Source organism: Terrapene carolina, unplaced genomic scaffold (genome assembly GCF_002925995.2).
Source record: "Terrapene carolina triunguis isolate 2854851 unplaced genomic scaffold, T_m_triunguis-2.0 Scaffold38, whole genome shotgun sequence".
Classification (NCBI taxonomy): domain Eukaryota; kingdom Metazoa; phylum Chordata; order Testudines; family Emydidae; genus Terrapene; species Terrapene triunguis.
In genome coordinates, this window is record NW_020664389.1 from 5870021 (window position 1) to 5883754 (window position 13734).

Genomic DNA, 13734 nt, shown 5'->3' on the forward strand with positions numbered 1-13734 from the left:
GCGAGAAGCCGCGGCCAGCACATCGCTCGCCTGTGCCGCTTCTCGCCGCCCCCATTGGCCCGGGACGGCGAACCGCGGCCAGTAGGGGCCGCGATCGGCCGAACCTGCCGCGTCAGCAGGTAAATAAACTGGCCCGGCCCGCTAGGGTGCTTACCCTGGCGAGCCGCGTGCCGAACGTTGCCGACCCCTGTATTATGTAATACACAGCTTTCATAGTTTGTTCTTAATGCATTTGTTTCTCATGATTATGGATAGCTAGTCTTTCACGCTTACAATTTCCCATCTACACATTCAGTTTGTCTTTTTTTTATGAGGTTCAGTTATAATTATAAATGGACCTGAAATTAACAGTGCTACAAAGCTGTGTCTTTCAGTAATGGTGAAACTAGCACAATAAGATACAGTAACTCCTCATTTAATGTCGTCCTACTTAACATTGTTTCAATGTTACGTCCCTGCTCAATTAGGAAACATACTCGTTTAAAGTTGTACAATGCTCCCTTATAACGTTGTTTGGCTGCCTGCTTGTAAGATTCTGTAGAAGAGCAGCGACTTTACAAGGGAGCATTGCACAAGTTCCGCTTCTCCGCCTCCTTGCCCTCCCTCCATCACAGCGCTTCCCCCACCACCACACAGCTGTTTGGCGGCGCTTAGGACTATCTGGGAGGGAGGGGGAGGAGCAGGGAAGTGCTGCATCTCCGCTCCTCCCAGAAAGTCCTAAGTGCTGCCAAATGGGGAATCTGCTGCTGCTGCTGCAAAGGTGCTTTCTAGCGTCCTTGCCTGCAGCGGGCTGTGCCTGTGTGAGGTAAGGAGGTAAGCCGGGGCACTTCCCAACCACAGTACAGTATATAATGCCTTTTGTCTGCCTCCCCCCCCCAGCCCCCCCCCAATTTCCTTGGAACCTAACCCCCCACATTTACATTAAATCTTACGGGAAAATTGGATTAGTTTAACGTTGTTTCACTTAAAGTTGCATTTTTCAGGAACATAGCTACAACGTTAAGTGAGGAGTTACTGTACTTAACAATGGGTACTAAGTCAGGCATCGGAAATCATTCTCTTGTCTCAGCTAATAGTGGGTGCAGGGAGTCTGCATAAAATAAATCTTCAGTGGTACAGTAGCACTCAGCAACTGCTTTGATGGGGACAGAATAAATACCTATATATGTGTGTGTCTCCTGAGGCGTCCTGCATGTTTCTGCTTTAGCAGTAGAGTAGACATAGGGTTCACCTCAGAAGAACTATTTTCATTCCTTAGATGTGCTGTTGTGTAGGATTATTAATTCTGATACTGTGTGAGCCAACTTCTGGATATTGACTCACTGGTGTCTTTGGCCAAAATAGAAAAAAAGTACTTCAGGCATATTTTCTAGCAACTTGAATGCCTTCGTGTCATATATTGTTTATAATGGAAGGTAAAGAAAATTGGTTCAGATAGAATGTTTTAGACTGGCAAAGTCACCACTCATAGTAGATTCTGGAGTAAGCAAGTATTCTACATATCCAAGTACAGTTTCACAAAAGCATTTTGTTAAATGAAAGGTGGGCTGTGTTTCACACTTGTGGGTTGTGCTGTCTCTCCCCCCCCCAGATTTTCAGCAACAATGGAGCAGTTGAATTTTCAGTGACAACCAATGAAACATATAACGTCTCACCTGAGTATATTGGCGCTCAACTGCTATTGAAATTAAAGAGGATGGCAGAGGAGTACCTTGGCATGCCAGTTTCCAAGGCTGTCATTTCAGTGCCAGCAGAGTTTGATGAAAGGCAACGGAACTACACTATTAAGGCAGCTAACCTTGCAGGTGATGCATCTTTCTTTCTAGTATTTTCCCTCTACTCTTTGAATTATCCTGAGGTTTACTCATCTACACTAAGTTGTTTGTGAAATGTAGAATAGCAACAGAGAGTCCGTGGCAGAAAACTTTAGAAATCACTTTACAGAGCATTAGCAATCACCAAGAACAGCCGGGAACTCTCAAATGACATGAAGTGCAGTTGGCTAATGCACGTACAGATAGCAATGTTCTCAAGTATCACTAAAGGGAAAAGGTTTTTTGGAAATTTTCAAGTAGAGAAAATTATACAGGAAACTTCATGGAAATAAATCAGACTCAGATAAAAACAAGCTCAAAAACCATCCCACCACAGCCTCCTCTGAGAAAACACACTGAGGGAACTATTCAGTCAGTTTTTATTCTGACAGACTGCTCTAAAAGAAACTTGGAATATCATTCTTAAATTTAATCTTAAAAACAAAAAAAGTGAAAGCCATGGGAGATGTAGAATTCCCTGTGAACTTTTTCCTTCAGATTGAAGTAAAATATAAGATGTTTGAACAAAAATTATTGACACAATTTAATGGAATAATTTAATAGAATTTAATAGAATATTTTAATAGAATACTGTAAACATACAGTAGATTCCACTTAATAGCAACCCAAATATTAACATCTTTGGTTCCCAGCAAAATGTTGCTTCTAACCAAATCACGTCCCATTGACATTCCTTCCCTGGCTGCAGCACTGCAAACCTGCCTGTGCACAGGAGGTAAGGGACTGTGGCCTCGGGGGGCGTGGGGGGGGGACTGGCTGTGGGCAGGGCAGTAGCAGAGAGGGAGAGCTGTAGCCAGGATGCTGGAGCTAAACAGTATCTCTCCCTGGGCTTTCTGGACTGTGTCTTGCCAAGGAACTGCACCCAGGGGAAGAAACACTGGGAGATGCTGAGCCCTGGAGAGCAGAGGGGAGAGGTCCTGTGCAGCTCTTTGGCCCCCTGTAGAAAGCCCCAACTTCTGCACTGCAGCCCCTTTCTCTACTGTTGTACTGCCCGCAGGAGGTTTGCAGGGCTGCAGTGAGGAGGGGAGGTGCATCCCCGTGCTTCCTTCCCTGGCTGCAGCCTCGCAAACCTGCCTTCCACTCATTGGCAACTGTTGGACAATGCCAGCTTTTTGCTGGCAACTGGGCTGGGTTACTAAGTGGAATCCATTGTACTACACAGAGTTATCAGTTGTGTGGAGAAAATGTTAACTTGTTTTGCTTTTTCAGGGTTGGAGATATTGCGGGTAATTAACGAACCCACTGCTGCAGCTATGGCTTATGGTCTCCATAAAGCGGATGTGTTTAATGTTCTGGTAGTGGATTTGGGTGGAGGAACTTTGGACGTCTCATTATTGAATAAACAAGGAGGAATGTTTCTGACACGAGCGATGGCAGGTAAGGATAAGTCACCTCATACTTCAATAAAACATGTTATTTTTTCTTAAGTAAAAACTAGTTCTATATAATTTCAGTGGATACATGTAAAAAATCACCTGTAAAGGGATGCTAAAGTTGATATCTTAAAACTTTTGGTGGCCTACTGGTCCCCTGAATGTTATTTCTGCTCTCCATAATTCTAAAATTAGGTTTGCAACTGATTTTAATTAAGAGAAATTCTTCCATTCTTTGGTTGATTTTAACATAACAAGCTGTGGTCTAGTTGTCTGTCATTGTCAACATTTGTGCACAGGTAACCTGAGCATTTGTGCATTCTACAATTATTGTCCTGGAGCTACTGGCGTTTCAAAGCATTCTACTACCTCCATCTGTCTGAGTCAAGGGGATTTGTCATATTATTGAAGGGTGCTTTAGAACAGTCCCCTTTCGTGCTTGGCTGCAGCTCAGACATTAAGGGGTGGAGAGCTCACACTCTGTTAACCCAGAAACAGGTTTTCTAACAAATATGCCAAACTGATTCATCACTTGAATTCTGGCAGTGATGCTTTGTAAACCTATGTAGTGAACACACAATTGCTTTGCAGATGACCTGGGTTCAGACAGATCTGAGGCTGAGTACCATGGTTGATATTCCCGACTCAGTGAGCTTTGACACCTGCTGCGCTGTCTAGTAAAATGAAAAGAGTAATAAATGCAGTCAACCATTTCAACGTGGTTCTGTTGGACAGTATGAACTCGTTTTTAGAGTTGAAATAAAAAGATGGACTGAATATTTATGGGTAGTGCCCATTCCATTGGAAAACTCAAGAGGCCAATCTTATGAAGAGCAGGCATAGGTATTTGAAAACTGTTGGAAGGATGGTTAAGGTGGAACTCACACCTTAAGAGGGAATTTGGGATGAGTGCACTATGCCACCAGCTACCTATAAAGCCTAGTGTAGGATGGGTCCGTTACTAGAGCTTGAAGCTCACTGATCCAAAGAGTTGAAATAACTCCTACTGGGAATCAAGTTCTTCCTGTGGAAACGCTGACAATAGATACCTCATGACTCAAAAGTAGCCTTTATCAGTGTACATTAATGTCCCTTAGTATACGATTTTAATATGAAGGCTCTAAAATACAGTAAGCCCTTAATGAAGTTCAGCTCCAGGAGTTGAGGCAGTAATCCTTCATGAGTTTCATCTTGCTACTATTAGTGAAAATGTCTAATATGGGCAGAGATGTAGACAGTAACTAAGACTTGGAGTGTGAGGTGGGAATATGGAAAAGATTGACTTGCATAGTATCACAGCGGGCCACAAATATTTTCCATTTCAAATTTTACCCTCTACTAACCAAACCCCTTCCTAGCGTTCTGGTGGATTATTTTTTAAATACTTCCTCTGAAATCCCCAACCCCTTGCTTTTTCATTTATGCAAATTGAAACAGAGAACCTGAGAACATTCTTGTCTTGTTTCGTGAAGCACATTACAAAATATCCCCAAATGATTATACTTCTGGTTTTGACAATTGACTGTTGGCACTATAGTTGTGAACATTTCTTTTTCCCAGTCCCATGAGAATGTCCTGCACATGACATAAAGGGCGTCTTTGTCTTCTGAAATACTGTGAGTGACATGATACATTTTTATGTCTTAGGTAACAACAAACTTGGAGGACAGGACTTTAATCAGCGATTGCTGCAATACTTGTATGACCAAATCCATCGAATGTATGGCTCTGTGCCCTCCAGAAAGGAAGAAATACATCGACTTAGGCAGGCTGTGGAAGCAGTCAAGTTAAATTTGACTCTACACAATTCTTCTCCTGTCAGAGTTTCTCTTACCATGCCAGAAAGGAAGGACCTAAAAGAACTTTCAGAAAGAGAACAGATAAAAATAAATAACGTAATTGCAGCCGAACCTTCACAAATGGAAGATGGTATGATAAACCTTTTAAGGGATGACTTTTCACAAACACAGAGCAACACTGTGAAAGTTGTCTTTGAAACAGAAATCTCAAGAAAACTATTTGAGATGTTGAACGAGGACCTGTTTCAGAAGATCCTTGTGCCCATTGAGCAGGTGCTGAAGGAAGGACATCTACCCAAGACAGAAGTGGATGAGATTGTATTAGTAGGGGGCTCCACCCGTATTCCCCGGATACGCAGAGTTATTCGAGAGTTCTTTGGAAAGGAACCCAACACCTCTGTAGATCCTGATCTGGCAGTGGTAATGGGTGTAGCTATCCAAGCTGGGATTGTTGGAGGGTCCTGGCCCCTCCAAGTCAGTGCTGTAGAAATTCCTAATAAGCATTTACGAAAAACTAACTTCAACTGAACTTCATTGTTCTTGTCACATTCCATTATTCACTGTTTCAAAAAACTGTACTCATGACCATGCATAGACTTACCCAACAAACAATGAAGCCTAGTCTTGGCCATGTAATATCTACCTTTTTAATTCTGTTCCATTTAAGTGTTGCTAGACCATTGTGTGCTGGCTCTATCATGTTTTAAAGGTATTAGCAATTCAAAAATAATGGACACACACAACCCACCTCTGCCCCATTGGTTTGTCAACTGGCTGTGGGATGAAAACCTGAGTTGATAGTTGTGAAAACATGCTATTGCCAATAAAATGCACACATTTTCTTGCTAAATTTTATTAGCAGACCCTGAAGACTTGAAAGTGGAATGTAACCATGAGCTTGAACCTATGGTGGAGATAGTATGTACTGTGAGAGGAGGTGTAGCAGTATTAATGCAGACAGCTCAGGTAATGTTCAGCTTAATTTATTAAACTGAGTCAGTTGAGCACTTCAAAGCACCTTTCAGAATGCAGTTTTCCTGTTTGAATACTATCTATTTGTCCACTTCACGTAAGATTCTTGTGCTGCTGTTATAAACAGCAGTGTTATTGCTGAAACTATTTGTGGATTTGTTGTCTCTTCTTAATGTAGACTTACTGCAATCAAAAAAATTAAGATTTTTTTTTTTTAAGCTCTTTCATGTTGTTACACTGGTGTCTGCTTTAAAATGCATGTTCCTAATGGATTCCTATGATTCAATTTGTCATCAGCTAGAGAGGCTGCTGTGATCCCTCTGATGTTTCTCCAGTGGGCAGACACCTGATAATGCCATCATTACTGTAGTTCCTGCCATGCAGCCAAAACATTTTAGAAAGCCAATTTTATATTAATGAAAAAAATGCATTAGGCCCTGCAAGGGTTCTATTCATGTTTTTCAACCAATACATCCCTATCTTTTATTTACCATGAAATGCATTGGTGCTCAACTAAGAGAATTGCTACAGCTTCTTTTTAACAACTTTCTCCCTAAAAATAAAATGAATCCAACTATTTTTATCTGGTGCCTAGCATGTTCGTGTCTATATGTTTTAAGGTTCCTGATGCTTTCCCACACTCTGCATTGAACATGGAGTGATAATTGTGAGTTGTAGTCTGGTAAAGAAAACCATTCAAGTAGCACAGGAACTGGAATGTAAACGTGGTAATATTGAAGCCTTTTGCTTTTGATAACTGTTTTGACTACTGGCATCTTGTTAAATACAAGGAACAGAAGTTGACTCCTAAAGTCTCAACTTTTGGAGGAAGGTTTTAAAGAAACTTGTCTAATTGTGCTCTTTTTGAAGGGATAAAATGCTGAATAGCCAAATAAACTCCTTTTTATACATGTTATTTTATCCTTAGTCAACGAAGAGGGTATTGTCATCACCTAACAGCAGATAACTAAGCAAAATTTGCCTAATAAATCTGACATAAGTTGTATTTTTTAATGTGAGATCTAATAACTTGATTTTAAATCTTTTGCTATCTGCTACATTTGAGACTTTTCAGTAATAAGCTTGCACTTAGTTTAAAAAACATGGTTTTGATGGAATGTGTCTGCCCTACCATTTTAAAGTGGCCTTGTCTCTGAGTTTACAAAGTATTTCAGACAATGCTGCTAGTAGCTTTTGAACTGTAACCAAGGAAAACCAAGAAGCTTTCTGTATGGGAAAATACTTTAATAAGTGGTGGTACTATTGCAAAAATTAACAGGAGGGGGTATGTAATTCTTGAAACTACTTTTTTTTTTTTTTTTTTCCCCAGAATGACTAAACTTAAAGTTGAAGTCCCTTCAAAGAAATAATGGACAAATCAGTATGCAGTACAATTCTCTCAAGTACCATGCAGATGCTATTTTAGGCCCTTATCTTGCAAATACTTCTATGTTTACTTTGCATATATGCAGAAATCTTTGCAAGAATTAGGGCTTACCCTGCTGTAAGTCTTATTCATAGCTGCTTTTCTTTTTTAACGGGGTTTAGAATTACAATTGATCTTAAAATGTTAATTTTTGTCTTCAACACTATTTTTGTGTGAGAAACTAGCAGGATTAACTGATTGCATAAAATCAGAATCAAATCATAGCTAATTAAAGTGAACCAGAAAAGCTTTAAGACATGGGAAGTTTGGAAGGGGCTTCAGAGGAATTTCAAAATGTGAAACTTGAAACAAAAATAGGGCTTTAAAAACTTTCTAAAGTCTGGGAGGATGGCAAAATTGTCCAGTAAGTGGACTTTGCATTTCCATAAGTGTAAGTCTACAAATATATTTTGTTTTTAAGGATGGATGGGTTGTTTACTTGAAAAGTTTCCAAAAGGGATGCAGCTTTTTAGCCAGAAACTTTTCATAGAGAAGTTAACATGCATAAGACATCTCCTAATGCATGGTCTATTTAATATTTTTAAAACTACCTTGTGTGGTTGCTAAATTTAAGTGCAACTAAGTTATTTATTTTGTATCTAATACTAGTTTTGGTACTCTATTTTGGCACAAATGACTGAATTTTAAACAAAAAGAGTAATATTGCACCTTGTGTATTTTTCCCTGTGCACAACTTACTATGAAGGTCCTTCATTTAACTAAATGACACTGTTTGAAGATTGGAGTCCTGTTTTTAAGACTAGTCCTATTTAAATCTTGGTGCCTGTAGCTTTAGCCCTGTAACACCTATCTTTATTTGTGTTTATGTAGCTGAGGTTCAGGGGAGTGCAGTCCTGGAAGTGGTGATGCCTCATCAATATTATAAAATCTTGTCAGTTTACAGGTTGACATGTACATCATCTGCATTTGGGGAAAAATCATACTTCAGAGATATTTATATACAGCCTTTTAAAATATGTTCTTAAATAAAAGTAATTGCATAAGATCTACCAAACTTTTGTTTCTCTTTCCCTGGGATTTCCTTTTGGTATGAAGCATTACTGTTAGAAATAAGGCAGAGCTAAGGGCAGGGAGATAGAAGTGCACCAGTGACCTACAAGAGGTGGTAATAGGGGCTAGAAAAGTGAAGGAGCAGCTCTAAACAACTCAATTTATCTAGAAGTGTTGTAACCCTTTTTATTAAATCAATAGTGACAAATAAGGTCACTAGAAACATGCTGTAGAAATTCTGTATAGTGCAGATTTGGGCATTCCACAGACATTGTCCAATGGGGTTTCTGGAAAATAAAATCGAACTTAGCAGGATGTGGCCTCTTAGTAAGAATATTTGACCTTCTCAATATTAACTGCAGGAGTACTTGTCATCTGGAGCAGTGGTTCCTAACAAGGGTCCAGTGGCTGTGAGCAGGTTCTAGGGGATCTGCTACCCATGGTGGGCATTAGACTTGCTAGGGCCCTGGGCAGAAAGCCAAAGTTCTGCCAGGCAGGACTGCAAGGAATATTGCAGGGGCCTGAGCCCTACCATGTGGGGCTGAAACTGAAGCCTGAGCAACTTAGCTTTGCAGTGGCCCCTGTGCAGTGGGGCCCCAGGCAATTGCCTGGCTTGCTACCTCTTAACACTGGCCCCGGCTTTTATATGCAGAAAAACAGTTGCTGTGGCCGAGCTGGGCCATGGAGTTTTTATAGCATGTTGTGGGGGGGAGTGTTGAGAAAGATGCTTGAGAACGCCTGATCTGGAGTCTGACACCATAGCACTGCAAATGTGAACTGCCCACATCCATCACTGAGTGAGAAGTGAGAAAAGCAGACTTTTCGATGACATTTGAATGTGTATGAAATTGGATAGCTATTCTAATAAGTATTTAAAAGTTCCCTTTGAATGGCTTGTATTAGAGTGGCAACTAAAGGCATATAATTAAAATATATATCCAACATCAGGTGGAGTTGTTTTTTTAAAGTGAATATGACTTTTCTTTCTGCCAAACTATAAATGGACATTTAATAATGCAAAGAATAAAACTTTAGTGTTAGAATAAAGGCATGTATCACTAAAGACCCAGGTTTTTACAAGGTATCAATTGCATATAATGCTTGTTGCCACATTTTCACATGCCATTGAGAAATGAATAGTTTGCACTTTTTTTTTATTAAAAAAAAAAGCATATCTGCACTGTGGGAATTGTCTGCACAAGGTTCAGTTGAATGCTGTTTGTGGCTCCACTTCCTATGGAAAATGCAAGTGCTCCTTTTCTCTAAGCATTAACTATCTACTCCTACTGTACACTACAGCCCCTACACTGAAATGATTCATATGCTATTTGGGCTCTAGCCAAGGTTGTTTTGGGGGGGAGGGGGAGCAGTACAACACAAAAAGCCTGACAGGCTGGAGGCAGAGGTGCTTAACCATAAATGTTAGGTAACACGAGACAGTTATCACTCTTAAGTTAGTCTCATTAACCCCTTTTCCTAATTGCAACTGATGTCCCAACCTAGGAGAATCTGATGGGTTTGGCTCTTCTGTCGTGCTTATTAGCAGCATATGAGCATTTCTCAGATACACGAATGTAGTCACTCACCTTGTAAGATAGGGGAGCATTCTCATCTCACAGATGAGGAAATGAAGACACAGAGAGAAACTGAGTTTCTCAAACTTACTCATGCAAAGGGTAGTAGAGCAAGCAATAAAACATACAACGTCTAACTTCAGTCCCTTAACCTCAAAGTAAGCTTTTTTCTTTGTCAGAGCCCTCCATCAGCATTTGGTGACTACCAGAGAGATGCCTGCCCCTGGTAAATCCTCTGCTCTTGTTCAACATAAGGAAGAGGAAGGAAAGCAAAAATATTAAATGTCCTTCACAGAAGACACATTGCAGGGTGTGCTAAGCATAGGGCAGTTCCCTATTAGCACAACTGAACTTACCTTGTACCAATGATGGTTGGCTCCCTCTCTACAGGAGAGAGTGCCAGCTACACTATTTTATCGTTCACTTTCCTCAGTCAAGATCTTCTCTGAAATAAATATTAGGGCAGGAGGGTATCTTATTGTTATGAGACTCACACATGGTAGTTTTTCTAGTACATTGCCTTCCCCCAGCAATGGACTACCTTTTTCTGTCCTCTGCTCCCTGGGGTTTTGTTAAGCAACATCCCTTACTTGTGATTTATTGCTACAAAAGACAAACTTTTTTTTTCAAAATTGTTCAGTCTGTCTTTAAGGAATGTTAACACTGACCTGCTATTTTCAAGGGAAATAAACCAAGGGAGTGGCTGTACACCTCTACCTATTTTCTTACAGTTAGGGGACAAAGTGGAACATTTACTAAGTCCTTAGTTTTAGAAAAGTATGGTATTTGTACATCACTTCCAGATTTCATTATGTATTTCTCACTGCAATATTATCCATCTTATTGTTTGCTCAAACATCTTTGAACATGCTCTTGCACACTGGCATCACTTGAGTTTAAAAATAATTCTTTCCACCTGGTTCATTTAAGTATGTAGCTTCTTTAGAAGGAAGATAAATTCTATAGAAACAATTGCCTTGTGCAGGCAGTTATGAACACCTGTATTTAAACAGAAGTGGGTATGTGTTTATTTTTATTTTTTTAAAAGGCACTACCAAGACAGGAACTAAAGGCCTCTTCCCTCCCTAGTTTCATTCTGTCATACTCAAGTTTGTAAATACCAGATAGGCCAGATTCTTGTAGTTGTCTTAATAGCACTCAGGACTAAATTCAGGTGAAGGATGGTGCACCCTCTTGTGCCAGCAGTGAATTAGGCCTACAACTTGTAGAAGCAGCTGGGTTGAATTATGTCAACACAATCAATGATATTTTATATACAAATAGCCTGACTGTTCATATGTAAAACAGAAGGATGGTGCATAACATAGATCTTTTGAAGAAGCTTAATTCTGAGATTATAGCCAGTTAACAATATCACAAAAATTTTAAAAGCAGAATCAGCTCACCTCATACAGAAGGCAAAGGCTTCAGCATGAAGTCTAATCTCTGCCAAAATTAATTTAGCTTCACCATAGCTACTCTATCCTAATCAATAGTTTGGTGCAAGCTCTAGGTTATTAGTATATTTTAGGGAACTGTATTATTTACAGCTGGCTATTATTGTCAGGGACAATATTGTACCTTTGAGCGAATTAAAAATAGCAGGGAATGCCTGGATCCTTCACTTACCCTTTTTTCTGGGGGAGGCCCAAGCTACCACCAAACCAATCAAGCTGATGACTGTGCCAACATGACTAGAATTGCTGTTCTACTGGTGGATCTCCAACGGGAAGTACTGATCACTCTTCTCTGCTATTCCTAGTATGGCTGCTATGACAGGGTGCCCACCTCAATTTGAGTACCAGGAGGCAGAGTGTTCAGTGCCTACTTGACCTCCTACAACATTTATGCTACAGTAATGAAGCTGGGTTGGGGCCCAAAGCCTAATCAGGCCTGAGAGGAAAATCAATGAACTCTATAAAAGTAGTTCCTTGGGCGGTATTATAGACCTTAAGGAGTACAGCTTTGGATAGAGGCTAGTTTGGTGTTGGACTAGGTGAATTCCAATGTGCTCTAGCTCCACCAGTGTACCTCTCAAGAGAATAAGGCATGCAGGAGATAGTACATTATAAGATACAGGTACCCTGCATCCACAGCTTAGATATCTCAAATGTGTGCATAGGTTCTTATGGAGGAAGTTAATGACTTCTCAAAATAGAACTGTATCTGCTCCACGAATGTTTGAATTAGTGCAAAACCATTTCATTTTTTCTTGTGTATCCTTTAGTACACATTGTATATTCTCATGGAAACTTTCTTCTCTTCTCTGTATCTTTTCACCCAGTTTACCCACAAACAAGCCAACAAATTAGAACCATAACTTACAGTACTTTACATACAGAAGAATATGCTTTGTTAGCATTCCCATTAAATATGAAAAGAGGGTTCTATTGCCATGACTAGTGCAAGAATAGCTTGTACAAACGTGCTTTAAATATAAAGTGAATATTTCCCAGAGGGATTTTCCTTTTTTAAGAATTCTGTCACAATGTGACTTGAGAATGCTCAGTTAGGTAGACAAAAATAAATACTAATTGTTTAACTTGTCCTTTATTTTAGGGTTTTCAAAGGACCATTTAAAAAAAGCAACCAAATATACCCCTCAAGAATTTAAAAAATATTCATGTACAGACTCGAGTCAGCATTGAGCCCCCCATGTTCATAAAATGACAATTCTCAAATGAATTTTCACCAGCTCATTATTTATAACAGAGGATACTAGTTAAATCTGCATTATTCTCTAAATACTTTAAAACATACAAACTGATTTAACCAAAACAAGTGCTGAAGGTTCTGGAGTGTTAAGTAGTCTGGCTCACAAGCATTTATGTAGTCTCCAGATCATTTATTAAAGCAAAAGTCACTGTATGCTATGAAAAGTAAGGCTTTACATTTTTTTGTTCTACTGAAAAATGTATATAAAAATATTTTAAAGAAGATTGAAGAGTGTGCAATACAGATCATAACAGTAGCAACCATCAGCTTTTATCCTACCACATGTAAGAAGTTTGTAGTGTTAAAACTACCCAATTCCCCTAAACTGTGTGATCATTTTATAATGTCAAGGATACAATTAACCACACATCCCTGGAGCATTTCCTGCATTCGAGTTCAGAAAAAAACAGCATTCTTGTCTTCACAAAAATAAGTTCACGAGTTATTTGTATCTTGTGTTATCCCAGCCTCAGAAACCATTTTCGAAAAAACTCCTTGCTGAAGTAATAAATTATGTGGGGTATCAAATTCTATAATTCTTCCAGAGCCCAGAACAAGCACTCTGAAATGCAGAAACAAAAAGGTGATGAGGAAAATTGAGCTATTTTTTTCAGCCCTACTTTCTAGCCGTACCCAAGGTGTGGCTTAGGTAGAACTCATTCCTTTAATATGGGAAATCTCTTCGCAATAGATAACTCAGACATTCATGAAGCTACGAACTCCTGCACAAAAAGAGGTTTTAGAAAATGAAATTTTGCCTCGTCACCTTAAGTTCTACAGTGCAATCAATTTACTCTGGTAAATTAAATGGACTTGCTAGTAACTTGTGTTTGCAACTGGGATAAAATGGAGTTAAAAATTAATTCAGTAACAACAGGAGAATCACTGTAGCACAAATATCAGTCTGTTTACTGTCAATAACTACTGCTAATATAAGTATATATGTATTTCATGGTACCATAGATTATATGGGGAGGAGTGGTGAAAGTGTCAAGCCAGATCAGCTTTCATGCCTACCAACTTTGACAA

General features: G+C 39.5%; 2 protein-coding genes across 3 annotated transcripts in view; one reads left to right on the plus strand and one right to left on the minus strand.

The window, feature by feature from the left end:
* The window catches only part of HSPA13 (heat shock protein family A (Hsp70) member 13), an 11720-nt gene extending 6114 nt beyond the window's left edge, over positions 1-5606 (plus strand). The window contains exons 3-5 of the mRNA XM_024217286.3: positions 1592-1805; positions 3045-3212; positions 4856-5606. Coding sequence (XP_024073054.1) covers positions 1592-1805; positions 3045-3212; positions 4856-5535 — 1062 coding nt within the window. The 3' untranslated portion in view covers positions 5536-5606. The remainder of the gene's footprint in view (positions 1-1591; positions 1806-3044; positions 3213-4855) is intronic.
* A 6981-nt stretch (positions 5607-12587) lies between these two features.
* LOC112118789 (multidrug resistance-associated protein 1-like) overlaps positions 12588-13734 on the minus strand; it is a 53919-nt gene continuing 52772 nt past the window's right edge. For both annotated transcript variants that reach the window (XM_026652566.1, XM_026652561.1), the window contains one exon: positions 12588-13267. In XM_026652566.1, coding sequence (XP_026508351.1) covers positions 13141-13267 — 127 coding nt within the window. In that variant the 3' untranslated portion in view covers positions 12588-13140. The remainder of the gene's footprint in view (positions 13268-13734) is intronic.